This window comes from Haliotis rufescens, unplaced genomic scaffold, assembly GCF_023055435.1.
Source record: "Haliotis rufescens isolate VD_foot unplaced genomic scaffold, xgHalRufe1.0.p SCAF_3, whole genome shotgun sequence".
NCBI lineage: Eukaryota > Metazoa > Mollusca > Gastropoda > Lepetellida > Haliotidae > Haliotis > Haliotis rufescens.
In genome coordinates this window covers 29,509,994-29,537,889 of record NW_025964001.1, presented here as the reverse complement: position 1 = coordinate 29,537,889, position 27,896 = coordinate 29,509,994, and the positions used below count along the sequence as shown (strand labels likewise).

The 27,896-nt window shown below is 39.9% G+C and overlaps 1 protein-coding gene across 3 annotated transcripts in view; it reads left to right on the top strand.

Moving 5' to 3' along the window:
• The window catches only part of LOC124145488 (serine/threonine-protein kinase VRK1-like), a 28,172-nt gene extending 2,254 nt beyond the window's left edge, over window positions 1–25,918 (top strand). For 2 of the 3 annotated variants that reach the window (XM_046515283.2, XM_046515269.2), the window contains exons 2-13: window positions 3,831–3,897; window positions 4,965–5,102; window positions 7,156–7,208; window positions 11,931–12,000; window positions 14,275–14,468; window positions 15,196–15,300; window positions 15,802–15,934; window positions 16,751–16,871; window positions 17,159–17,217; window positions 17,607–17,782; window positions 19,185–19,383; window positions 21,438–25,918. In XM_046515283.2, coding sequence (XP_046371239.2) covers window positions 3,873–3,897; window positions 4,965–5,102; window positions 7,156–7,208; window positions 11,931–12,000; window positions 14,275–14,468; window positions 15,196–15,300; window positions 15,802–15,934; window positions 16,751–16,871; window positions 17,159–17,217; window positions 17,607–17,782; window positions 19,185–19,383; window positions 21,438–21,562 — 1,398 coding nt within the window. In that variant the 5' untranslated portion in view covers window positions 3,831–3,872 and the 3' untranslated portion in view covers window positions 21,563–25,918. Of the gene's footprint in view, window positions 1–2,843; window positions 3,091–3,830; window positions 3,898–4,964; window positions 5,103–7,155; window positions 7,209–11,930; window positions 12,001–14,274; window positions 14,469–15,195; window positions 15,301–15,801; window positions 15,935–16,750; window positions 16,872–17,158; window positions 17,218–17,606; window positions 17,783–19,184; window positions 19,384–21,437 lie in introns of those variants that run through there. The other variant, XM_046515275.2, reaches the window with a different exon arrangement.
• The last annotated feature ends 1,978 nt before the right edge of the window (window positions 25,919–27,896 follow it).

Here is a 27,896-nt window from a genome sequence, read left to right as displayed (position 1 = left end):
GTCATACGGGTCGTAACTGTCATTCGGAATACCCCGTGTTAATGTTTTCGAGGTTGCATGATTAGAAAACACATTCCGACTGTCACTCTCATGATCTGGTAAGCGATGCTTTGATTGGTCGGATGAAAGGTCATTCTGACGTGACCCATAATGGGATGTCCTCAGATCTCTGTTTAGCATGTTTAGCAATAGCGAAAACTAAGATCTGATTTTAATGAGATTGGCATTAAACTATTACGTCAATGGTAATTTCCACACAGGGAAAATGAATTAGGGTAGTTTCGTTGCTCATTTACTTTAATGTCTTACATCAAATACTATCTGTGCCATAGGAAATCTGCTGTTCCTAGTTAAGCATATATGAGGGTATATAAGGAACAATCCCGTCTAGACTGTCAGTAGATTCACATCAAACGACGACACACTTGCTTGAAATGACAGTTTTCCTTCCTGTTGACTTTGCCTGTATAATACAGATAGTAAGTAACTTGCATGAAGAAAACACTAGGGGTGACACGATATACATCGATGCACCGGTGGATTGTGTGTTTTCATGTGACGATACGATACACGATACTTTTTTTCCTTTTGTATCAATACAAGACAATACACTTGCTGAAAATATATTACTTTCTACTTGTTTAATGATCTCTGGCATTTTTGTCAGTCAGATATAGCAAAATGTGTTGTAATTAGCATTTCAAGTTTACTATTGAAAATAGCCGCTACGAACATGTGTCAGTTAGCTTTTCCTTTTGAACCTGCTCTGAAATATTTATTATGTGATTTGAGGTAAATATGGGTATCACAATACATATCTTATCGTGACCAATGTATCTTGACCTTGCTGTATCGTTTCACCCCTAGAAAACACCATAACGCAAACTGGTGTCCATGGTTCAGAGCTCCAGATAAGCTTTTGGTGTTGTGGGTATTTTACCCATGCATTTTAAAATCATTTGGTATCAGTAATTCTATCTGCGTATTCAAATTTCTGTTACCCACTAGTTTTTACACATGTGGGTATTTAAGTCAAATATTTAAAACACTATTCATCTAGTCCCTGCAAACTGGTGTCGTGCGGGTTCGAGAGCTTTATAAGACTCAAAAATACCACGATACTTCCACAAGAAAGTGTGATGGAAAATGATCATGATGTAACTGTCATTGTGGAGTTTGGCAAGGTTGACGGAATGCCTGTTTATATTTTCAAAATAAGTTGCTGATTTGCTAATCGAATACGCAGGGTTACTTCACAATATTTTGATGATACGCACAAGTTTTATTTTTGTAGCGTATCTGTAATGTTCGTTGCGTATTTGATACGCTTGGATGATATTTTACTGTGTATTTCTGCATTTCTGATGCGTATTTCACGCAGATACGCAGCTTATCTGGAGCTCTGATGGTTGTTACCCTGACTGGTGCTCGGCACTAGGGCATAAAACAATGTCTGGTCAGCTCGGAGTCGGTATGCTTGTTATTTATGTATAGGTCAATGACCTAATGATATGAGTGTTCTATGAAATCTCCTGAACAAAATTAATGTTCAAGTACTCCCAACAGAGAGTTTACTTTGTCTTTTGATTGATTTCTGAAACAAACATGATTAAGCACTAGACTGATACTAGTGATAGATATTTTATTAGTGTACAAACCCTCTTGTCACCAGTCTGATATTAACAGTATCATCAGCATGATATGGTATAAGGAAGTATTTCTTTTCTTGACTTGAGAGATTCGCATGACAAATCTGTTGTACAGGAACAAAAGTTAGTCATGTTCATCCAGATTAGGGTTTGATTTCATTGTGTTGATTACATCTTCCGGTTAAGTGTTGACACATTTCAAACATGCATACAAACACTTATGAAGCTATCGTCCTGCTATGGTAACAGTAGTTTTTGAAATCAATAAATGGAAATGATGTAAGAGAGATTCTAAAACAGAGCTCCAGATAAGCTATTGGTGTTGTGGGTATTTTACCCATGCATTTTAAAATCATTGGGTATCAGTAATTCTATCTGCGTATTTAAAATTCTGTTACCCACTAGTTTTTACACATGTGGGTATTTAAGTTAAATATTTAAAAACACTATTCATCTAGTCCCTGCAAACTGGTGTCGTGTGGGTTCGAGAGCTTTATAGGACTCAAAAATACCACGATACTTCCACAAGAAGTGTGATGGCAAATGATCATGATGTAACCGCCATCGTGGAGTTTGGCAAGGTTGATGGAATGCCCGTTTATAATTTCAAAATAAGTTGCTGATTTGCTAATCGAATACGCAGGGTTACTTCACAATATTTTTATGATACGCACAAGTTTTATTTTTGTAGCGTATCTGTAATATTTGTTGCATATTTGATACGCTTGGATGATATTTTACTGTGTATTTCTGCATTTCTGATCCGTATTTCACGCAGATACGCAGCTTATCTGGAGCTCTGTAAAATGTTATTTATTTTGACTATTGTTTATTTTGAGTACTGTTAATCTTGAAATTAACGCAAGCGTGAATTAAATGTGAAAAATGCGAGTGGTCTTTGCTCGCATATTTAAACATCGCATTTCTATCAACAATAAGACATTTTGGATAGCAAAAAATAACAACTTAGACATAAGCTGATGTATTCCTCACCACTGTTTATTGAGCAGCACTTGTCTATAAAGTATATAAACAATGTCATTCAAACACTAATTACATTCTGTGAATTGTCACTGCTGGTGTCAAGACAAGAGTTCTACTCACTTATGTCATGATGACATCATTGATCACACCTGCATGTCCAGATAGATACCACCCTTTGTTCTTTGCGACTGCGTCATAGGCCGACACGAGCCAGCGTGCATGTTTTGTTTTTGCGGAAGTACATTACTCAGCTCTAATAAGTGGTGCTATTTGGTGTGTGATTGGATTAATGTAAGGTTGGATTAAGGTGGGGATTCTAAACCTGACTGAGGACATCTTTTGATAGAAATCCACTGATGCTTGAGAGGAGGGGGTGTCGCATTCATATTGAGTCGCATTTTTGGTTATGGTCCAGTGGTCGCATTCTTTTGGCGACGCATTAATTTCACGGTTTACAGTATGTATCAAAATTTCTTTCACTTGAAATTCGAACTATTTCAGTACTTGTTTTTTTGCTGAAACACAATGTTGTGTATGCTTCAAGAGCTTACTTGATATGATACACATCCAATAGAGTTTTGTGTACAATACAGTTGACCTCTGTTAATCCAGGTACCGATTGATGTATTCATTGCAAATATTCAGAATGTCTGAGTACTGGTCCCCCACATTGTAGCGGGGCGGTCAGGTAGCCTAGTTGTTAAAGCGTTCGCTCGTCACGCCAAAGACCCGGGTTCGATTCCTGACATTGGTACAATGTGTGAAGCCCATTTCTGGTGTTCCCCGCCGTGATATTGCTGGAATATTGCTAAAAGCGGCTTAAAACCATACTCACTCACTCACTCACACATTGTAGCTCACCTGCACCTAAATATATTTTGTATAGAAGTGATAATATTTTGTTGGACATTGTTCATGCTATCGGCCACTGGTTTAAAAAAATTGCCTAGCCCAAACTTGATGAACCTGGATTATTGCCAAGTATAACATATCGATAGCTACAACCATTCTGCGACAGGTTAAAATTCTCATAATTTGTTTATGTTGATAGAAACTGTAAATGAGATTTGTGCTTTTTAACATATTACTTGTTTCTGGACAGTGGAATGTATCAAGACTCTGCTTTTACTTCTTATCTTTTGATTCGTACGCCAAGTTTTAAAAAGTCTGTCCCAAGTATTATTTTATATTTTCCAGAATATACCAGTTGAACTAAGAAGCTGCTGCTGCTCCCTAAAAATGCCCAGGGCACCAAAAGCTGCTGGTGAGAAGTGCTTTGTTTTGAGTCAGTATCCAAATGATTGATCATGTAGATATGTGCATTGTTTGCATCAACTGTGACTGTACACTGTGTATGGAGATATGTCTGTATGATCTGGGAGTTGCATTTCTTGTACGTGCCAGGATCTGCTGTTATTGGGTTAGGATTCTTGATCGGAACAGCACCCAATACATGTGGGATATGTCTGTGTGATCTGGGGGTTGCATTTCTTGTACGTGCCAGGATCTGCTGTTATTGGGTTAGGATTCTTGATCAGAACAGCACCCAATACATATGGGATATGTCTGTGTGATCTGGGAGTTGCATTTCTTGTACGTGCCAGGATCTGCTGTTATTGGGTTAGGATTCTTGATCAGAACAGCACCCAATACATGTGGGATATGTCTGTGTGATCTGGGGGTTGCATTTCTTGTACGTGCCAGGATCTGCTGTTATTGGGTTAGGATTCTTGATCAGAACAGCACCCAATACATGTGGGAAATGGATGGCCAGTCGTCTAAGGTGCCAGAATTTGCTATCCCTGTGTAACACAAGAGCATTGGACGTTGCTGATAATATTAATCACTGGTTTGTTTTGTCATGACTTGACCGTTTACAGGCAGCCATTATATAGCTGAAATATTTAGTCTGGCGTTAAACAAATAGATATATTGTCTAAGGAACATTACTTCAAACAGGTAAAAGTAAAATCTGGACGAAAAGAGCGTGACTACGTAGGAAAACTGATTTCCTTCACATTATAGATATCTTGAAAATGGCTGTGGCACTAATGCAAGTTTCTTCGGCTGTGATCACTTGATATGCACATGTTAAGATATGATATTGCTGGAATATTGCTAAAAGCGGCGTAACACCATATTCACTCACTCACTCATTGGGTATGATGACAGTTTGAAACTTCACTATTAAAAGTTCATGTGTGAGGGCATAGGTAAAGAAATGTATTGCCTATAACAATTTGACTGAATAAGTCAACACATTTTTACAATGTACAGGTTTATTTATGACAACTCTTGTAGCTATGTAAGTTGTATTGTAAATTTCTGCAGCTAAACGTCCAAGAGCTCCTAAAGGCCACAAGTTAGCCGAAACCTTCCCAAATGGAGAGATTTTACAAGATGTGTTTAAAAAACAGTGGAAACTTGGCCCAGTTATTGGACAAGGTGGATTTGGACTCATCTATTTAGGTAAGATTGAACATGTTGAGGAAGTTATAATGTAATATTTCCGGTGACCTTTACCAATGTGTAATATTTTGCCCTTTAGAATGTTTATCCTGGTTTTCATAATAAAAGATGTTTCAGATGCAATGTTTTGCACATTTTGAAAAGAGCCTTGATTTAGAATGAAATATGCTTTGAAGAGTGTTTATTTTGAAGATCTTGAACATGTAAGAAATCCCTTGAATGTGTTGAATGAAATGTCATGTTTCTCTCATCAAGCATCTTCCCGAGGCAAGAGAGTTAACTGACTTTAAAAGTCCAGTTTCCACCCTTGCCGAACTAGGCTGGAATTACTGGGCTCGATCGTAGCGCCACCAGTGGCTATTACCAGTTATGTCCCCTCTAAGCCTCTACTATGGACCAATGAGATTCCACCTCTCGTATCACTTGCGTTTGCTTCACACAAACTTGTGGCGCCCAGTCAGGACGATCTATATTGTGATAAAACGGGTCTTACATCGCAAAATGCATCAATTTACGTGAGCACCTTGATTAATAACATGAAAAGATTTGGAAAATATCTGCTGACAACGAGTTGGCAGTGCACATGCTTTGCAAATCCTGCAATCGACGAAATCTGCATGACAGTTTACGAACCGGATTTCGATTTCGGTGCACGATTTTGATTGGACTATGCATAGACTCGTTAGTCCAGCCAAAATCTAACTCCATAATACCAGCCTAGTTCGGCAAGGGTGGAAACTGGACTTTTATAATCAGTTAACTCACTTGCCTCAGGAAGATGCTCATCAAGTGACGGGATTAAAGAAATATGATATTTCACTCAACACATGGAATATCCTCTTTATTAGATACCTTTTGCTAGTTGTCTACAGGAATATTTTTTTTTCATTACAAATGTAAAACCTTGAAATGTAAATCCCCCCTACCTAACACGCAGGGACGTTTCACCAGCCCTTATAATTGTGACTTAAAAATTAGTTCCCAAGTTTGCAAAATCTTAAAAAAAATATAAAGTTATGAAAAATATTTGAGGTCACAAAAATTCTGTCATACATTTGGATATGATTATATACAAAATCAACTTAAAAAATATTCTTGAAAGCTGCAAGACCGCTGTTGGAAGCGAAGGAATACATGCTGGTCAAGTAACATTCTCAACTGACGAGTTCATTGAGAAATTTACAGAATATAATGAAACATTTTCAAGAGAATAACAAATGTCAAGAAGCCATGTTAACTCCATAAATGATCATCTGTCATTTTGTTGCCATGTCAATGTGGAACTAATGTGAAAAGGAAGTGAGTTTGTGTACGGGCCAGACACTTACGATAAAGTGAGACAATTTGCGGGGAGGTAGCTCTTGTATATGACAATAGTTTCGTCAAAGTGGTATGTTCACTGCAGTTAAATATCAAGTGTTGTGCAATGAAAATATCACTTTTCTCAAATTCAGAAAACTCAGTCTTTCCCCCTGAAGTATTAAATAAAATAATATATCCAAATATAACCTATTTTTGGATAAATGAACGAGGTAAAATTTGGATGATAATCAAGGAAATGATTCTTTTATTAGAAGATTTTGTAACAATAATTCAGTCTTTTATTAACTGGCGATTTGCCAGACTATAAATATTTAAATAGTAAGAAAACAAAAAACAGTACTTATTCCTGTTGCAGGATTCTCACATTTTTAAGAAGCCTTGAATTGTGAGCTCTGTGTTAAAAGTTAGATTTTTCATTTGAAAGGTCTTGAAAGTGGATATTGTGCCTCGACAGGATGTGACAATTGAAGTGAAGGTCCTGAAGTGTACCCTGTCTTCATATGCAAAATTATAATTTGTCTTTGCTTGATCATTGTAAGAAACTGGGGAGCCTTAAAATGCCTTGGGTTTTATGATTGAAATTCTGATAGGCAAAACAATTTTTTCTACCCAAATCACTTTTCTTTTGCTGCATCTTGGAGTATTGATTGAGAAGTTTGTAAAACAAAAGAGACAAATTGTCTGGCCTACACAAACAAGATGTTTAATATTTCATGCTTGCTTTCCTCAGCTGCTGAAGCTCAGGACTCTGTTGGGAGCACTGCACCGTATGTTGTGAAAATTGTAAGTATAGGAAGCAAAGCCAATGCTCACACTTAATTATCAAAGGCTCCCATAAAGATCTGGGTTAGCATGGTTAGAATTGGTCTTTATTCTAAACCCATGCTTGTTATAAGAGACAACTGATGTGATCAAGACCCGTGAAGATCCGGGGTAGAATAGGTCTTCAGCAACCCATGCTTGTCGTAAAAAGTGATTATCTTGTTGTAAGAGGCGACTAACGGGGTCGGGTGGTCAGACTCGCTGACTTGGTTGATGCAGGTTATTGTATCCCAATTGCATGGATCGATGCTCATTATGTCAATCACTGGATTGTCTGGTCCAGACTTGATTATTTACAAACCACCATGATATAGCTTGAATATTGCTGAGTGCGGTGTTAAACAACAACAACATAATACGATCAAGCTGTCATACTTGCTGACTTGGTTAATGCATGTCATCATATCCCCAACCATAGATTGATGTTTATGATGTCAATCACTGGATTGTCTAGTATTCTCAATTACTACCCCCTAGCATATAATGAAGAGGATATAGTCGATGGTGTGGAAGAATAGAAGAATAGTTGTCTGAGAGTGTGTGGAAGAATGGTTGCCCTTGAATGTCTGAGAGATTGTGGAAGAATAGTTGTCTGAGAGAGTGTGGAAGAATAGTTGTCTGAGAGTGTGTTGAAGAATGGTTGCCCTTGAATGTCTGAGAGAGTGTGGAAGAATAGTTGTCTGAGAGTGTGTTGAAGAATGGTTGCCCTTGAATGTCTGAGAGAGTGTGGAAGAATAGTTGTTTGAGAGTGTGTGGAAGAATGGTTGCCCTTGAATGTCTGAGAGAGTGTGGAAAAATAGTTGTCTGAGAGTGTGTTGAAGAATGGTTGCCCTTGAATGTCTGAGAGAGTGTGGAAGAATAGTTGTCTGAGAGTGTGTGGAAGAAGAATGGTTGCCCTTGAATGTCTGAGAGATTGTGGAAGAATAGTTGTCTGAGAGAGTGTGGAAGAAGAATGGTTGCCCTTGAATGTCTGAGTGATTGTGGATGAATAGTTGTCTGAGAGTGTGTGGAAGAAGAATGGTTGCCCTTGAATGTCTGAGAGATTGTGGAAGAATAGTTGTCTGAGAGAGTGTGGAAGAATAGTTGTCTGAGAGTGTGTGGAAGAAGAATGGTTGCCCTTGAATGTCTGAGAGAGTGTGGAAGAATAGTTGTCTGAGAGAGTGTGGAAGAATAGTTGTCTGAGAGTGTGTGGAAGAAGAATGGTTGCCCTTGAATGTCTGAGAGAGTGTGGAAGAATAGTTGTCTGAGAGTGTGTTGAAGAATGGTTGCCCTTGAATGTCTGAGAGAGTGTGGAAGAATAGTTGTCTGAGAGTGTGTGGAAGAATGGTTGCCCTTGAATGTCTGAGAGATTGTGGAAGAATAGTTGTCTGAGAGTGTGTGGAAGAAGAATGGTTGCCCTTGAATGTCTGAGAGATTGTGGAAGAATAGCTGTCTGAGAGAGTGGAAGAATAGTTGTCTGAGAGTGTGTGGAAGAAGAATGGTTGCCCTTGAATGTCTGAGAGAGTGTGGAAGAATAGTTGTCTGAGAGTGTGTTGAAGAATGGTTGCCCTTGAATGTCTGAGAGAGTGTGGAAGAATAGTTGTCTGAGAGTGTGTTGAAGAATGGTTGCCCTTGAATGTCTGAGAGATTGTGGAAGAATAGTTGTCTGAGAGTGTGTGGAAGAAGAATGGTTGCCCTTGAATGTCTGAGAGATTGTGGAAGAATAGCTGTCTGAGAGATTGTGGAAGAATAGTTGTCTGAGAGTGTGTGGAAGAAGAATGGTTGCCCTTAAAGGTCTGAGAGAGTGTGGAAGAATAGTTGTCTGAGAGTGTGTGGAAGAATAGATGTCTGAAAGCGTGTTGAAGAATGGTTGCCCTTGAATGTCTGAGAGAGTGTGAAAAAAATAGTTGTCTGAGAGTGTGTGGAAGAATAGATGTCTGAAAGTGTGTTGAAGAATGGTTGCCCTTGAATGTCTGAGAGAGTGTGAAAAAAATAGTTGTCTGAGAGTGTGTGGAAGAATAGTAGTCTGAAAGTGTGTTGAAGAATGGTTGCCTTTGAATGTCTGAGAGAGTGTGGAAGAATAGTTGTCTGAGAGTGTGTTGAAGAATGGTTGCCCTTGAATGTCTGAGAGAGTGTGGAAGAATAGTTGTCTGAGAGTGTGTGGAAGAATAGTTGTCTGAGAGTGTGTTGAAGAATGGTTGCCCTTGAATGTCTGAGAGAGTGTGGAAGAATAGTTGTCTGAGAGTGTGTGGAAGAATGGTTGCCCTTGAATATCTGAGAGAGTGTGGAAGAATAGTTGTCTGAGAGTGTGTGGAAGAATGGTTGCCCTTGAATGTCTGAGAGAGTGTGGAAAAATATTTGTCTGAGAGTGTGTTGAAGAATGGTTGCCCTTGAATGTCTGAGAGAGTGTGGAAGAATAGTTGTCTGAGAGTGTGTTGAAGAATGGTTGCCCTTGAATGTCTGAGAGATTGTGGAAGAATATTTGTCTGAGAGTGTGTGGAATAATGGTTGCCCTTGAATGTCTGAGAGATTGTGGAAGAATAGTTGTCTGAGAGAGTGTGGAAGAAGAATGGTTGCCCTTGAATGTCTGAGAGATTGTGGAAGAATAGCTGTCTGAGAGAGTGGAAGAATAGTTGTCTGAGAGTGTGTGGAAGAAGAATGGTTGCCCTTGAATGTCTGAGAGATTGTGGAAGAATAGCTGTCTGAGAGAGTGTGGAAGAATAGTTGTCTGAGAGTGTGTGGAAGAATGGTTGCCCTTGAATGTCTGAGAGAGTGTGGAAAAATATTTGTCTGAGAGTGTGTTGAAGAATGGTTGCCCTTGAATGTCTGAGAGAGTGTGGAAGAATAGTTGTCTGAGAGTGTGTTGAAGAATGGTTGCCCTTGAATGTCTGAGAGATTGTGGAAGAATATTTGTCTGAGAGTGTGTGGAATAATGGTTGCCCTTGAATGTCTGAGAGATTGTGGAAGAATAGTTGTCTGAGAGAGTGTGGAAGAAGAATGGTTGCCCTTGAATGTCTGAGAGATTGTGGAAGAATAGCTGTCTGAGAGAGTGGAAGAATAGTTGTCTGAGAGTGTGTGGAAGAAGAATGGTTGCCCTTGAATGTCTGAGAGAGTGTGGAAGAATAGTTGTCTGAGAGTGTGTTGAAGAATGGTTGCCCTTGAATGTCTGAGAGAGTGTGGAAGAATAGTTGTCTGAGAGTGTGTTGAAGAATGGTTGCCCTTGAATGTCTGAGAGATTGTGGAAGAATAGTTGTCTGAGAGTGTGTGGAAGAAGAATGGTTGCCCTTGAATGTCTGAGAGATTGTGGAAGAATAGCTGTCTGAGAGATTGTGGAAGAATAGTTGTCTGAGAGTGTGTGGAAGAAGAATGGTTGCCCTTAAAGGTCTGAGAGAGTGTGGAAGAATAGTTGTCTGAGAGTGTGTGGAAGAATAGATGTCTGAAAGCGTGTTGAAGAATGGTTGCCCTTGAATGTCTGAGAGAGTGTGAAAAAAATAGTTGTCTGAGAGTGTGTGGAAGAATAGATGTCTGAAAGTGTGTTGAAGAATGGTTGCCCTTGAATGTCTGAGAGAGTGTGAAAAAAATAGTTGTCTGAGAGTGTGTGGAAGAATAGTTGTCTGAAAGTGTGTTGAAGAATGGTTGCCTTTGAATGTCTGAGAGAGTGTGGAAGAATAGTTGTCTGAGAGTGTGTTGAAGAATGGTTGCCCTTGAATGTCTGAGAGAGTGTGGAAGAATAGTTGTCTGAGAGTGTGTGGAAGAATAGTTGTCTGAGAGTGTGTTGAAGAATGGTTGCCCTTGAATGTCTGAGAGAGTGTGGAAGAATAGTTGTCTGAGAGTGTGTGGAAGAATGGTTGCCCTTGAATATCTGAGAGAGTGTGGAAGAATAGTTGTCTGAGAGTGTGTGGAAGAATGGTTGCCCTTGAATGTCTGAGAGAGTGTGGAAAAATATTTGTCTGAGAGTGTGTTGAAGAATGGTTGCCCTTGAATGTCTGAGAGAGTGTGGAAGAATAGTTGTCTGAGAGTGTGTTGAAGAATGGTTGCCCTTGAATGTCTGAGAGATTGTGGAAGAATATTTGTCTGAGAGTGTGTGGAATAATGGTTGCCCTTGAATGTCTGAGAGATTGTGGAAGAATAGTTGTCTGAGAGAGTGTGGAAGAATAGTTGTCTGAGAGTGTGTGGAAGAATGGTTGCCCTTGAATGTCTGAGAGAGTGTGGAAGAATAGTTGTCTGAGAGTGTGTGGAAGAATGGTTGCCCTAGAATGTCTGAGAGAGTGTGGAAGAATAGTTGTCTGAGAGTGTGTGGAAGAATGGTTGCCATTGAATGTCTGAGAGAGTGTAGAAGAATAGTTGTTAGAGAGTGTGTGGAATAATGGTTGCCCTTGAATGTCTGAGAGAGTGTGGAAGAAAAGTTGTCTGAGAGTGTGTGGAAGAATGGTTGCCCTTGAATGTCTGAGAGAGTGTGGAAGAATAGTTGTCTGAGAGTGTGTGGAATAATGGTTGCCCTTGAATGTCTGAGAGAGTGTGGAAGAATAGTTGTCTGAGAGTGTGTGGAAGAATGGTTGCCATTGAATGTCTGAGAGAGTGTGGAAGAATAGTTGTTTGAGAGTGTGTTGAAGAATGGTTGCCCTTGAATGTCTGAGAGAGCATGGAAGAATAGATGTCTGAGAGTGTGTTGAAGAATACATGTATATACTTGGCTTGTTCCAGGAACCCAAGGAAAATGGCCCACTCTTCTGTGAGCTTCACTTCTACCAGAGGGTTTGTAAAAAAGATTTGTGTAAGTTGCTATCAATGGTTTCCTTCCTCACATATAAAGCGATTTCTATTAGAAGACAGGTTGCAAATGTAACAGTACTCTGTTCTCATATATCATCCATGGAAGTCATGGGGGCTCTTGAAATAATCCTTATGTTTTGAGTTTAAGATTTAGGGTGTCCTTACATTCAAATACTATTGCAGCAAACCTCAAGGAATCCAGGACTCGGCTATTTATGATCAGTGTTGGAAATAATTTTAAAACCCAGTGGGGCAGGTGAGCCATAAACATAATAAATGTTGCCTGCCAATGTTCAAAGTTACCTTTTGAATATTGGTGGAGAAAATTTCATGCAGCCTTACAGTAAAGTTACCAGCCATAGTCAGGCAGGCAGTTATTCTGGACACTGATTATGAACACTGGGACTAACTGGTGTTAGGAATCAGATGGAAAAATACTCACCACTGGGACTAACTGGTGTTAGGAATCAGTTGGAAAAATACTCACCACTGGGACTAACTGGTGTTAGGAATCAGTTGGAAATATACTCACCACTGGGACTAACTGGTGTTAGGAATCAGTTGGAAATATACTCACCACTGGGAGTAACTGGTGTTAGGAATCAGTTGGAAATATACTCACCACTGGGACTAACTGGTGTTAGGAATCAGTTGGAAAAATACTCACCACTGGGACTAACTGGTGTTAGGAATCAGTTGGAAAAATACTCACCACTGGGACTAACTGGTGTTAGGAATCAGTTGGAAATATACTCACCACTGGGACTAACTGGTGTTAGGAATCAGTTGGAAATATACTCACCACTGGGAGTAACTGGCGTTAGGAATCAGTTGGAAAAATACTCACCACTGGGACTAACTGGTGTTAGGAATCAGTTGAAAAAATACTCACCACTGGGACCAACTGGTGTTAGGAATCAGTTGGAAATATACTCACCACTGGGACTAACTGGTGTTAGGAATCAGTTGGAAATATACTCACCACTGGGACTAACTGGTGTTCACCAAGTCCAACGCAATGAGAAGAGCTCCACTCACAGAAGTCACAAAGCGGGTGGTAGAGTCATGGAATGAGATCGCCATAGCAATGGTACTAAAGTCGTTTCTAAAGTGTGGAATTTCAAATGCAATGGACGGCTAAGAAGATTAAGTTTTGTTTGAGGAGTTTGTCCCCCCTGCCCTCGTTTCTAGAGATGTGGAAGATGTCATGGCTTGTGACGATCTTGAGGACTACTATTACGATGCACCTGATGAAGATCAGTTCTGGCCGACGAAGACAGTGACACTGAATTAGATGGATTCACCAGTGATGATGTGTGTGCGTAAAATTCTACGCACATGTACTCATGAATAAATGATGATATATATGTGTTTTTATATAGTTGTTATTTGTGCAGAAAACAAATAACCAAAAACTCCAATGATTAGAATCTAAACATTTGACTTGTGATTTTATTTCTGGTACATTTTCTCACGGGTTCATAATTCTGTACACACCGATTCACAAAATGGCGTCTTCTTGTTGATGGCAACATAACAATCATTATGAGGTTAAAACAAAAACAGCTTCCCGCATTAAGAGAGTGGAGGACTGGTTTGTTAAGTCTTTATAAATAATTATAATGACTTTTTCTATGTAATTACATTTTTCATCTTATATTATTGAATATCTGCAAGTCTTGCGGTCTGACTTCGTGGTGTGTCATTGCCTTCACTTCCCGGTTCGGCTTATCTATGGGTCATATCATAACCTTTCAAATTTCAAGGGTCAAGTTAATTCCTCGTCTTATCTGCGGTCATGTACGGTATATTAAGAGATGTTTCCAATGTGTACCAATTACTGACAAAACTAACAGTCAAGTGTTACCACAGGGTGTCTTTATTACTGTCCCGATGTGCTGTAAATGATTTCTAAACTTTACACGGTAATCCTGCACAAGACAAATGGCGCATCTCGAGTCATGACTCTATGACCTCACATGTGATGCGTTCATGAGCATAGGTTCGCACAACATACCAGTATGTTCATTTTTGCATCGAACCAATCTGTTATCTCTTGAATATGAGTAAGTCTTCATATATTAACCATTTTAACCAACATGTATGGTATTCATGTTTCTTTCGGCGGTGATTATATATCATCAGTAGTCATGGTAGTTAGTCCTAATCATTTTAATCCAAATTTAATCCAAATTTTTTATATGGTGCCTGTTTTGGGTTGAAATGGTGTGTGAAAGATTTGAAATATTTAGAATTTCATTTCATATCTTCTCAGTGGACTCCTGGCTGGGGGGCCACAAGCTGAAGTACCTGGGTATACCTAAGTACATTGGTTCTGGCATGCATACGTATAACGGCAAGGATTATCGCTTCATGGTTATGAAGAGGTTCAGCACCGATCTACAGAAACTGTTTCAGATATCACGAAGATTTTCTCCGAAGACAGTGCTCTGTCTGGGTATACGGATGGTAAGCATTGCAATTGAGCTGTCTTTAATACCTGTCAGTATGGTTTTTCATAGTAACATCTGACTGACGGTTTCAACGATTCAGTCCACCTCTGTGGTCTAGTGGATAGTGTCTGCCCGTAAAAGGAAGACATGCACACCCATGAACATTAAACCCATTTCAGCTTGCCTTCAGCAGCTTCAAGTTTCTTGAAGGTGGATTTTTTGAAGAAGTACTTTCTAATATAAATGTCATCAACTGTGATGCAGCTGTCAAGTCAGCTGTTTCAATCAGACACATTATTTGGATTTGTACATTCTGTAAGATGGTTAAAAAAGTGCACACTCAAGCATTCACCAAAGTTATGGAAGAATCACAGTATTAACAGAACTGATGGAGAAAGATGTACCTACAGGAGCATCTTATGTTGTAGTTGATGTAGTAGCTACAGGAGTGTCTTGTGTTGTAGTTGATGTAGCTACAGGAGTGTCTTGTGTTGTAGTTGATGTAGTAGCTACAGGAGTGTCTTGTGTTGTAGTTGATGTAGTAGCTACAGGAGTGTCTTATGTTGTAGTTGATGTAGTAGCTACAGGAGTGTCTTGTGTTGTAGTTGATGTAGCTACAGGAGTGTCTTATGTTGTAGTTGATGTAGCTACAGGAGTGTCTTATGTTGTAGTTGATGTAGTAGCTACAGGAGTGTCTTATGTTGTAGTTGATGTAGTAGCTACAGGAATGTCTCATGTTGTAGCTTGACTGTCTGGAGTACCTGCATGAACACGACTATGTCCATGCAGACATCAAAGCTGGCAACATTTTGCAAGGATACAAGAACGGAAAACCTGAAGACAGTGAGGTAAGAGAAAAGGGTCGACTATGTAAAACATAGCAACACACTCCGTCAACATTTTGATATTTTTTTTAGAAAATGACTAAATAAAAATACACCCCACTAAACCCCACTAAACCCCACTAAACCCCCACAAAACCCCACAGCCCACAACCCACAAGCCACAACTGGGTTGCTCAATGCAGAGATGACACAGAGACTTGATTTCAGCTGTGCCCTGGGTCATGGGTTCTGTAGCATGGGAGTGAATTTGCTCCTGAAAAATGCTTTTGGAAGTGTTTCTGATTCTTCTATACCATAACCATCAGCATAGAAATAAAAATCTGTTGGATAAACAGTCAGTGATCTAGAAAATGAAACCCTGTGCTGTGAATTATATTGTTGCTGACATTGTCATCCCTAGGTTGTCTGCTCCATGCTGTAGTATGTTGTAGTGACTGTAGTGATTGTGATTAAAGTGTAAACTGAGTCTCACGACATTTCATCACTCACCTATCCCTGTTGTAGGTTTACCTTGTGGACTACGGGCTGGCAAGCAAGTACTGGTTGGACAACAAACACAAGGAGTACAAGGAGGACCCGAAGAGAGCTCATGACGGAACCGTGGAGTTCACAAGCAGGGATGCTCACAACGGTGTTGGTCAGTGAAGAATTCGGTTTTCAGTCAATCTCATTAAAATCAGATCTTAGTTTTCGCTACCGCAAACCAAAGATCGGATGACATCCCATTACGGTAACGTCAGAACGACCTTTCACGAACATTGACCGACCAATGAAATGGCTAACAAGAAATACGACATTTGCCAATCAGAAGGCAGCTATCTCGAGCTTTACGGCACTAGTTTCAAACTGGCGACTACGCTTCGAAACATATTTTTGAAACTGACCAAAACAACATTCTCAAATGGCTTATAGATGGCATAGATTGTATGGATATAATCATAAAACCCGTATCTGTCGTTAGAAATACCCTCTGTTAAATATTTCGAGGTGGCATGACTAGAAAACACATTCCAACTGTCACTTTCATGATCTGGTAAGCGACGCTCTGATTGGTTGGATGAAAGGTCGTGCTGACGTGACCTGTAATGGGATGTCCTCAGAATTTTGTTTAGCGGTAGCGAGAACTAAGATCTGATTTTAATGAGATTGGTTTTCAGTGACCCAAACACACAAAATATCATATGATATATTGACCATGTTGACATGACTGTTTGGAAGACAAGAACTCGATCCTTAAGACAAACTAGAGGAATTGTTTTTCTCCCCAGGTAACCATGGTAACATTACGAAAACAACTGAACTAGAAACTGGGATGTCAATCGTTGACTGTTTTTCAGATGAGATTGCCTGAGAACTAATTTTATTTTATTTTCATAGCCTCATTTTTCTGCATCCTTGTCCTACTGCTGTATAATCGGCCATGCATTGTCTAATGGTCTCTCTGTTTCTGTAGCCCCATCCCGGCGTGGAGATGTAGAAATCCTTGGCTACTGTCTGCTACAGTGGCTGTGTGGCAAGTTACCCTGGGAGGATAAACTCCAAGACAAAAACTACGTCAGAGATTCTAAGATAAAGTAAGACTTCATACGCTGCTTGTGCGCCCACCTAATTTATTTCATTATTTAGTTAATCCAAACTGCTTGAAGAAGTGGCATGTGCTCGCAGTTTTATTTTAACTAAAAAGCAGCTTTGTTATTCCATTTGAATTACACCTTTCTCATGAGTGCGGCGTTAAACAACAACAACAACAACTGCGTTTAGAGGCTACAGATAGCTCAGAAAATTATCTGCAAATAAGTTTGTTCCATCTGTGCTTATCCACTACCCAAATTGACTACATTATAAATACCCTTGACTGCAGGTACATGCGTAACATACCGTCCCTGATGAAGGCGTGCTGTGGGGATGGAGATGCTGCAGGTAGGATTTCAATTGCAATCCGGGATAATATGTTGCCTTGAATTTTGACTATAAATGCCTTGAAAAAGCCCTGAAATAGCCTTGAATTTGTTGAGGACAAATCTTTACCAATCCTGAAGGGGCTGTAACATGGGTTGTATCATCGGAAGACGCTGTAACATTGGTATGGGCGGTTACATTGGCAAATGCTGTACGTGATCTTCCAGTAAAGTAAACCTAACATACCCAACATTACAGAACAATGATGGATTAATTCGAGTCAGATCACGGTGAAGAGGACTTCATTTGAAAATCTACAAGATTTTTATGGTGTGATGACTGCCAAATACATGATTATAACAATGATGTAATAAGAGGTATGGTATTCTCAGTAATTGATGTTTTGGCAGATGCTGTCAGCAGCTACCTCAGCAGCGTCGTGAAGCTAGACTACGAGGAAGAACCTGACTACAACTCTCTGAGACAGGTGCTTCGACGAGGACTGGCCAAGCTAGGGACGAAGGATGAGTGGACGTTGGAGCTGTCCGATGTAGCCATTACCACTCCTAAACCCACAGCAGCCAAGGTACACTGATCTGGACAGAAACATGACATGGTGCAGCTGATGCTACACCAGTACTCCTGGATGTCAGGATGAACCAGGGCAGAATACATTCCCAGTACCCCGTGCTTGTCTACCTGTGGGGATTCCAGGGCAGAATATTCCAAGTACCTCATGCTTGTTTACCTTTGGGGATTCCAGGGCAGAATATTCCCAGTACCTCATGTTTGTCTCCCTGTGGGGATTCCAGGGCAGAATATTCCAAGTACCTCATGCTTGTCTCCCTTTAGGGATTCCAGGGCAGAATATTACAAGTACCTCATGCTTGTCTCCCTTTAGGGATTCCAGGGCAGAATATTCCAAGTACCTCATGCTTGTCTCCCTTTAGGGATTCCAGGGCAGAATATTACAAGTACCTCATGCTTGTCTCCCTTTAGGGATTCCAGGGCAGAATATTACAAGTACCTCATGCTTGTCTCCCTTTAGGGATTCCAGGGCAGAATATTCCAAGTACCTCATGCTTGTCTCCCTTTAGGGATTCCAGGGCAGAATATTACAAGTACCTCATGCTTGTCTCCCTTTAGGGATTCCAGGGCAGAATATTCCAAGTACTCCTTGCTTGTCTCCCTGAAGTTATTCTGGGTCAGAAATATTATAACAAGTCACAGTGATATGACTTCAAAACTGTTGACTGTTGCCTAAAACAACATTCACTCTCTCCTTCACTCGTCATTTTAAGGCCTTTTATCAGTTTTAGTTGGCCTAAAACTCAATGGTAAAACAATTTATATGAAATATTTTACTTCTCGATTAGTACTGCTTCTTTTGAATGAAAACTAACTGAGGGTCACACATCACAGAAGTAAGATTGCAAAACAATACCAAAGATAACGGATTTTTTGTGGGGTGTACAAATAAAGATGTTATGCATGTTATGCACCGTTTCTTATGAACAGTGGTGATAAAATCTTGTGGGGTTTTCTTTCATTTCACCTAACTAAAACAGTCGGCCAAATTTCCTTTTGTCATTTTCTAATGTCATTTTGGGATTCCCATAAACCAACTGACAAACATATGAGGCCAAATAAAGTGCATTTTGTATTCCAAGTCATGATGAATTTTTTACCCCACCTGAAAAAAAGTGAAAGAATATTAAGTTAAATGAATGTTGTTTGTTTGTTGTTGTGGTAGTCAGCAATGTTAGTTTAGTCTTTGAAGGGCATTTAGAAGTGATACACATAAGGAGCGAAGTTGACACCTATAAATTCTCTTCCCTAATATTAGTTTAGGAGATGGCAGTGATTAAATGATGTTGCTCTATATGATGTCAGCTCAGAAATTGCACTTGCAGAGCAATAGACAACCTAAATGATAGCTTACATACTGTGTTTGAACGATAATTCTTCATCAGGAATCTATTTTCCAGGGAAGAAAAAGGAAAAGTAATGGAGACATTCCTGGCAATGATGTGACACCAAAGAAGAAAGTAAAAGCAAGTGCACAGCGAAAAGCCGAACCAGCTGCTGCAGTTGCCTCCCCTGCTCATGGGCGTCGCCTGGCATCTCCAGCTGTCAAGAAGGCTGGGACACCTAAACCTAAACCTAAAGTCAAAACCAAGGCACAAGGTTTGGGAATATGTGCAATGTTATGAGATATGATTGGAGAAGCCCCTGAAAGCTATGACCTTTATAACAGGATGATAACTGGATTGTTATTTCAGGGCCCTATTCCTCAAAGCAGTCTTAGCACTAAGATGATCGTAGGCCTATGTTAAAGTATGGGAGTTACGATCACCTCAGTGCAAAGATTGTTAATGGAACAGGGTCCAGGAAAGTTCTGATTTTAAACTTGTTTACTGTTATCAGAGATGCCAACCTTTATGAATTATCAACTTCACCAATAGTGGAGTTGTTTTGGTTTATGTCATTGGCTGAAATGTGGATGCCTTGAGATTATGTGTCGAGTAAACCATCAATCAATACTTCTTTATCAAGCTTTCTGTCTGGGACTTCCCTGTAACTGCCTCACCTATATATTGGGGCAGACTAGGCCCCAAGTGCCTGAAGTCAGGTGCATACAAAGTGTGATTGTTGTTTGTACTTTCAAACAGGCTCAATTATATACACAGGTAGAAATAGACTCCTCTTTGTAATGATGCTGATAACCCTGTATGTATACATATACACCACGCCATGCCACTCCTCATCACGCCATGCCACGCCACACCTCAACACACCACGCTACGCTATGCCATGCCACGCCACACCATGCCAGCCACGCCACACCTCAACACACCACACCACATCATGCAATGGCACGCCACGCCAAGCCACGCCACACCTCACCACACCACATCATGCAATGGCATTCCACACCACATCACGTAATGGCATTCCACACTACACCACACCACATCATGTAATGGCATTCCACACCACGCCACGCCACGCCACGCCACGCCACGCCACGCCAAGCCACGCCACGCCACACCACACCACCACACACACACACACACACACACTCACACTCACACTCACACTCACACACACTCACACTCACACTCACACACACTCACGACTCACACTCACGACTCACACTCACGACTCACACTCACACTCACACACACAGGCCTAGATCCTCTGCTTTTTTTGTTACAAAACAGCTTTACACTCTTTTGGGACAAAGGGTGCCACAAGATCTTAAAGATGAGAGGAACCAAAAGATGTCTATTTGAATGACTTATTTACACAGGGAAACAGGTTTCATCTTTGTGGCATTATATCTTGTAAAAGTAGATATGCTTGTGGACATAGAAAACACATGACAGAAAGAAGTAAAGAACACTGTCAATTTATGTCATCATTATTACTAAAGACTAGAATATAGTCTGTTTTGTATATTGTATATAACCTATAGTAGGAGATGATGGCAATAGAATTAATTAATATTCACGATCAGGTGTATTGCCAATACAACGTCAACAGGTAACATTTCGAGAGTGTCAAATAAGCTGTATTGTGATGTTAATTATATAAACCCCTTGCAAGGGCATTACTGCTATTGGTGTTTCTTTGACATTATATTTATTCATGTTTTGAAGATGGAAACTTTTATATCAGGATGTGAATGGTTTTTACATATGTTTTTTGTTTGTTACTGTTGACGAAGATTATTAACCCCTGTTTGTTAATGTTTGTCTTCTATTCATGTTGTTTCGGAGAATGTGGTATTAATATCCATGAAACAGTGCACACTATGCTGAATAATGTTCTGAAACAATGCTCAAAGCAGTGTTAAACCCAGCTCACCTCACCTCACCTCGCCTCGCCTCGCCTCTCCGTCTGTAGTTATAGTTTATGAATCAAAATGATTCCCAAACAGGCATTAAATAAACATGAATTTAGGTCACAATTATTTATGTTATATGATACCTGTCTCACAGGTGCATGATCCTAATGCAAAGAAAACCTCACTCACTCACTCACTCACTCACTCACTCACTCACTCACTCACTCACTCACTCACTCACTCACTCACTCACTCACTCACTCACTCACTCACTCACTCACTCACTCACTCACTGATTTACCTGACAGTAATTCCCAAACAGACATTAAATCTTATCTCCCAGTTTTCTCTATGCCATCAATGATGCCCATTGTCAACTTGTCCCTCACAGGTGCCAGATCCCCACACAGTGCAAAGAAAACACCAACAAAGAAAACAACAACAAGACGGAGAAAGAAAGTAGTTGCAGCCGATGCCTCAATTCAAACCACCCCTGGTCTCAGTCGGAGACGATAACCTGCCGGTCATGTAACAGTGATCAAAGCTGTCTGTATATAATGATCAATTGTTAAGGGCACGGTATCAGGACTGGGACGTGTCCAAATTTACTACCTGGGAACCAACCCCCCCTATTTCACCTAACCCTACCCAGGTACCGGCTGTAGATCACAAGAGATAGGTACAAAATGTCCGATTGGGAAACGTTTGACCATACTGCTGTCAAAATGTATTAAGATACACATATAAACCGATCTGGTAAGAAAGAATGGGTGCATACTCAGAAAGGAGTGCAAATATTAGTGACTTGTAGTGTAACCATAGAGTTCTAAATAATTTTTGCCATTGAACAATATCATCACGTGACTAACCATGGGACTGTGTAGTCCTGTGGGTACCCGGGTCCGACTCAGTACCAACCTGACCCGAGTAACCCGTCCCAGCCCTAAACAGTATACTGTTATGTTGGATATTACCTTGAAGATAAGAGGAGAATATGGTGTTGGACATTTAAATGCCTAATACTAGGTATGCATTTTAATTGCAACTTAGTGGTAACTTTCTTTAGATGTTCACTGTTGTGTTCCCTTGTTTATTTCCACTAACAGGCTCAATTTAAGGACTAGTATACAGTCATGTCCCGTTAATCCGACATAAATTGTTGCATATGTTTATATCGGATCACCAAGTATGTTGGATAAACGAAATTAAGTTCTATCAGCATTCGTGATCGAAAATCGGTCAACTTCACAATAGATAACGATACAAACACGATACAAATGTTCATATTGCTATGTTACATTGTTTGCGGAATATGTTTTCTAATCATGCAAACTCTAAAAGCTAAACACAAAACTACGGTTACGCCTGAATGGTTGATTCCAAATATTTTAAAAAGCATAATCTGGAATGGAAGTCGCCAGTTTGAAACTAGTGCCGCAAACCTCATGAAAGCTGCTATTTTAGTGGCTAATGTCGACTTCATGTAGTCATTTCATTGGTCAGTCAAAGTTCGTGAAAACTCTTCTGACATTACCTGCAATGGGTTGTCCTGAGCAGTAGCAAGAACTTGTATCTGATTTTAATGATATTGAGGTAATCTACGCATGTGATTACTCCTGTTTTGTTTATTTAAAGCATTAATTGTTTATTGTTAAGCAAGTTTATCTCTGCACCCGTAATATGTAGCTACTCGTCTCACATTAAAACATGGGGCTGTGTACTTGCGGGCAGATGACCACAGAGTACACTGATCATTGTGTTGGATTAACGAATCTGATTGATGAGTCATTTCGGTAATTCGTTACAAATTAGGTGTTGGAGTGCGAGACTCTCAAATTTATCAGGTCTAACATGTTTAAATTGCATTGATTTAATCAGTTCCATCATTAGTGTCGGATAAAGCCGATTGTCGAATTAACAAGTGTCGGATTAACGAGACTTGACTGTATATGTATACTGTAAATCTGGAAAGTTTTGTGAGCGGAAAGTACTGCAAATACTGAAAGTGACATGCACTCGTAATAGTTTCATGACACATATATATTTGTCGATCAACAAAAACACGTAATGAGGCATATTTCTTCTATTTACTTCTTCGCATTGTCAACCATCAAGTTGCATAATCAAATCAATAATCCCTCACATTCTGTCTCCTTAATTACACTTTGTCACTCAGTGTCATTCGTCTGATCTGGAAAGGTCACTGACCTGCTACATCGTGTCAGTTAGTAGTACTGGGATGATACAGTGATGTATCAGTGGATGGCGATTTTTTACTTCTCGATACAAGTATCGATCACAATCGCACTCTAAGTAAAAAGTATCGATTTTTTACCTTAAGTGTATTCTTTAATAAATGTTACACCAAACACTAATTACTAGTGAAACTGTAGTGAAAATGTAAATATTTTCATCCAATGCGCCATATTTCCACTGCCAACTGTAAATCGTTAGTGTGCCAGGTATATGGCCATCATGTCTGTAGAAAAGATGGCTGAAGCACCACAGGTAAGTATCGTGATACGTATTGGATCGTGAACAAGGTACCATGATACGTATCAGATCACACAGCTGGTGCATCGTCCCAGCCCTATCAGTTAGCTAGCATAACACTGAGTAGTTCAGACACACGTCAGCCAGTCTATACTGATAAACAACACTGACTCTCTATTTTACCCTTTCATCATGCCATGTCTTACTTACGAAAAATAACACGTTCAGAAGTAGCTTTGAGTTTTGGTAATATCATTTACAAGGGTCCCCAAAAAATTGGCTAGTGTTTGACACTCGCAATAATTTCCTCGTGTAAAACTTTCCAGAGTTACAGTATGTAGATGAAGAAATGGACACATGCAGTGATAGTTTGTATGTTGTTAAGGCAACAATAAGTTACTTATTACTTTTTGAATCGGATTGGTTATTTGAAATATTATGGTTTTTTGTTTGTATTTAATGTAGATGGATGTGATTGACATGAAGTGTAAATGTTTGGTTGGTCTGTGTTTAAGGTGTTTCCATCAAGTAAAATGAAAGAAGGGTAGATTTTCATCATCGGAAGGGACAATAATGTGATGTGAGTTGGGGTGTTTGGTAATGAGTGGGCAGGGATGAAAATCTAATTTATTTTGGTCCTACTTTGGTGGGTTGTCCCAGCCAGCGTTGTTCAGAAGATGTGATCGGTAAGTCCAGTACTGTGAATGGTGAAGTTGAGAGAATATGAGTATTGTACCTAGATAGTAGATTGCTTATTTGTTGTTGTCATATTTCATTGGTGTTTTACTAACCCATAAACTTGAGAGATGCGAAATAACTGCCGTTATAGTAGTATATGTTGCAGTTTCGAAATTAGCATAAAAGTCAAGGGTTCACAACTCAAATGTTGACAGTTAAGATTGAGGAGTTCCCTATATTCCAGCTACTTGATCTCGGTTTATATAATAATTGAGTCTGGACCAGGCAATCCAGTGATTGACATCATGAGCATCGATCTACACAATTGGGATACGATGACATGCATCAACAAAGTCAGCGAGTCTGACCGCCCGATTCTGTTTGTCACCTCAAGCATTGGTTTGCTGAAGACAATTCTAACCCTATCTTCAGGGGTTTCAGATACTATGGGAACAAACCTCATGGACCCCGTGACCCCGGGACCCCCTTAAATTCGATTACCGTGTTGATTATTCTGTGTTGGGACCAAGATTTGTTGTGGACCACTGTGTTCTGAGGTAGATTCCTCTGACACTGGACAGACTTAGATACAAGTAATGAATGGGTGAGTGATAAGATAATTAAGGTCAAATAGGTTTTCACTTCATCTTTCTAGTAATGTTGTGCTGACAACATCTTTCAGGGTTTAATGTCGCATCCAAGATTATTGCAGTTATATCGCGACGTGCATTCACATGTGTATAATCTGTGTACATTTTCGGTTTGAAATGGTAGACAATATTTTTTCGAGAAACCAGTAGTACAGCTTAAAGAATTTATTTTTAAGGTCACTTGAAGTTTGTCGTAAATATGCTATTTACTGTACATACCAATGTATACTAGGAAAAGGAAAGATGTTTGCTTAAGTTTTTGTTATGCTTTTCTGCAATTTGTGTGTACATTATCATGTTTATCACAATAACAAACAAATCAAGTAGTCATCTGGCATTGATTTTAAATATTTATAAACATGGTGGCTACATGTTTCTTTTCAATTTCAGACCTGTTTGAGTTGTGGTATTTTGAATACTCCAGGCCATGTTAAAAGAATAGTTGAGGATTGACCGGTCTACAACTTATAATAATAGAAATTGGCATCAATTCTTGATGTTCTGCTGAATAGCCTTTTCATTATAAACAAATAAAGGCCATGGGAAATAAACAGGAAGCTGCTATTCAGAATCTTAGAATTTTGAGTCTTTTCATGTTAGAACAGAAACTAATGTTATTGTTTATATATATGAAACAATTGTGTTTGTCATACTGAAGTGATGTAATATGTCAGTTGCATGCAGTTCATATGTTGTGAGTGTATTGTTAGAATTGTTTATTTTATCTTTCATTGTCTTCAATGTGATTACAATGCTTCATCTGAGGACAATAATGCAGGATATTTTGGATTGGCAGCAAAAGTTTTTATTTTGAAACTTGGGAACAAACTCAATAACTATCTATGATACTTTTCTACAATGACTAACTTTTGTGAATTGTGAAATTACAAATATTTACATCCATGTCCATTTGTTATGTTCTGATGTCTGATTACCATTCTAAATTTCTTGTTCATGTTTTTTTAATGGAAGCTGCCTTATGTTGCTTCTGATCACCGATGTAGTTCTGTCATAGTATGCTTTTCACTGTAAATAAACCATTTTCACTCATGGATACTGGTTGTCTATTCAAAAACTTTTTCTAACAGACTGCCTGCCTGTTCTATAGGAAGCATCACCGGAGAGTAGAAGGTCGCGGGTTTGATTTCCTGGCTGCATCATTCCAAAAGATGTTAAAAGATAACTCTTGTACTTTGGCTGATGCAACCAATCACATCGAAGTTTACCACCTGTGTGCACAGAGCAACAGTTGGCTGATATTAATGGGAACTGATCCAACCAATCACTGAAGTTTCATTTCCTGGCTGCATCATTCCAAAAGATGTTAAAAGATAGCGCAAGGAATGGTCAGCTTGGAGTCTGTATACTGAGTCTGAGTGGGGTATCCATGTTTAACTGCAGCATGGCATCCCAGTGGGCTAGCACTGTAAAACTTGGATTAGGCCAGACTTGTACAAGTAGCCACACACAGTTTTGACTGGTGGTATATATCCGTGGGGATCCGGGTAAAAATATAGGTCTCCAGTAACCTATACTGGTTGTAAGGGACGACTAAATAGATCAGTAGGTCAGGCCTCAGTGACAGCTGATAACATGTCACCATACCCTGAAGGCATGGATCGTTGCTCACGATATAATCACTGGATTATCTGGTCCAGACTCCAATATTTACAGGCCACCTGCATGTAACTGGAATATTGCCTGGTACAGCTGACACTAGAAACAAACAAAGACTGACAATAACTGAAGCAAAGTTTGTACAATGTATATGACGCAATATGACGCTTAGTCATTCCCTGGTCGGTCATCACCATATCACGGATTATCTCGATCATTTCTGGTGTTGCTGACGTGACAGGCCTTCCAGGACGGGAGTATCCATCAAAACGCTCCCCGCCACGCTCTTAGGCTCTGCTGCCGTAAGGTTGCATGGCTTTTGGAGTTGAGACATTTATTCCGGGGTACGGGGTACGGAGTTTAACGCCGCTATCGACAATATTACAGCTTTATGAGAGCGGTCTGTGATTAATCGAATCTGGACCAGAAAACGCATGATTGACATCACGAACATCGATCCACGCCATTGGGATACAATGACTTTCAATCAACCTATCACCGATCCCGACAACCTGATCCATTCGGCCGCCTCTTGCGACTAATACATGTTACTGAAGTCCTATTCTCACCCGGGATACCATGCAAGGGGTCACTCACTGATTATTGTCATGGTTATCTGGTTGACAACTAGTTGAAGGACCGCATGACACCTGTTCATCTGGGCACTGCCTCATTCTGACCCTACATTCCGTGTTGTAGCGTGGTCCGATTCTCAGATAATCTCCAAGGATACTCCGTCGTGCCATTACAAGGCCTAACTTTTTACTGTACTATGGTTCCATATTCGACACTGATGATAAAACGCATTCTCTAAATCAGGAGACCGCCTCCGTGGTCTTGTGGTAGAGCGTCCGCCCGGAGAGCGGAAGGTCCAGGGTTCGATCCCGGGCCGCGTCATACAAAAAGACGTTAAAAGATTGTACTTGTTGTTACCCTGTCTGGCGCTCGGCATTAAGGGGCTAAAACAAGGACTGGTCGGCTCGGAGTCAGTTTACTGTGTCTGAGTGGGGTATTCATGTTAAACTGCGGCATGGTATCTCAGTGAGCTAGCACTATAAATCGGCATCAGTCCGGACTAGTACAAGCAGCCACACACACACATACACGTGCATGCACGTCGCTATATAAGTGCAATAATCTTGGACGCGACGTTAAACCCAATTTCACCTCACCTCTAAATCAGGAAATATTAAGCACCAAACTATAGGTTCGAAACACGTGGTCTATTTGGTTGTGATGTGTCATATTCCTAACACGATTCCAACAATTTAAAGAACTTTTCTGAGACAGTATCCCTGATGTTTTAACGATCGTGTGACACACTTGATGATATTTGTTTGTTGTTTAACGCCTCACTCAACAAAATCCCAGCTATTCCGACGGTCTGTAAATAATCGAGTCTGAACCAGACA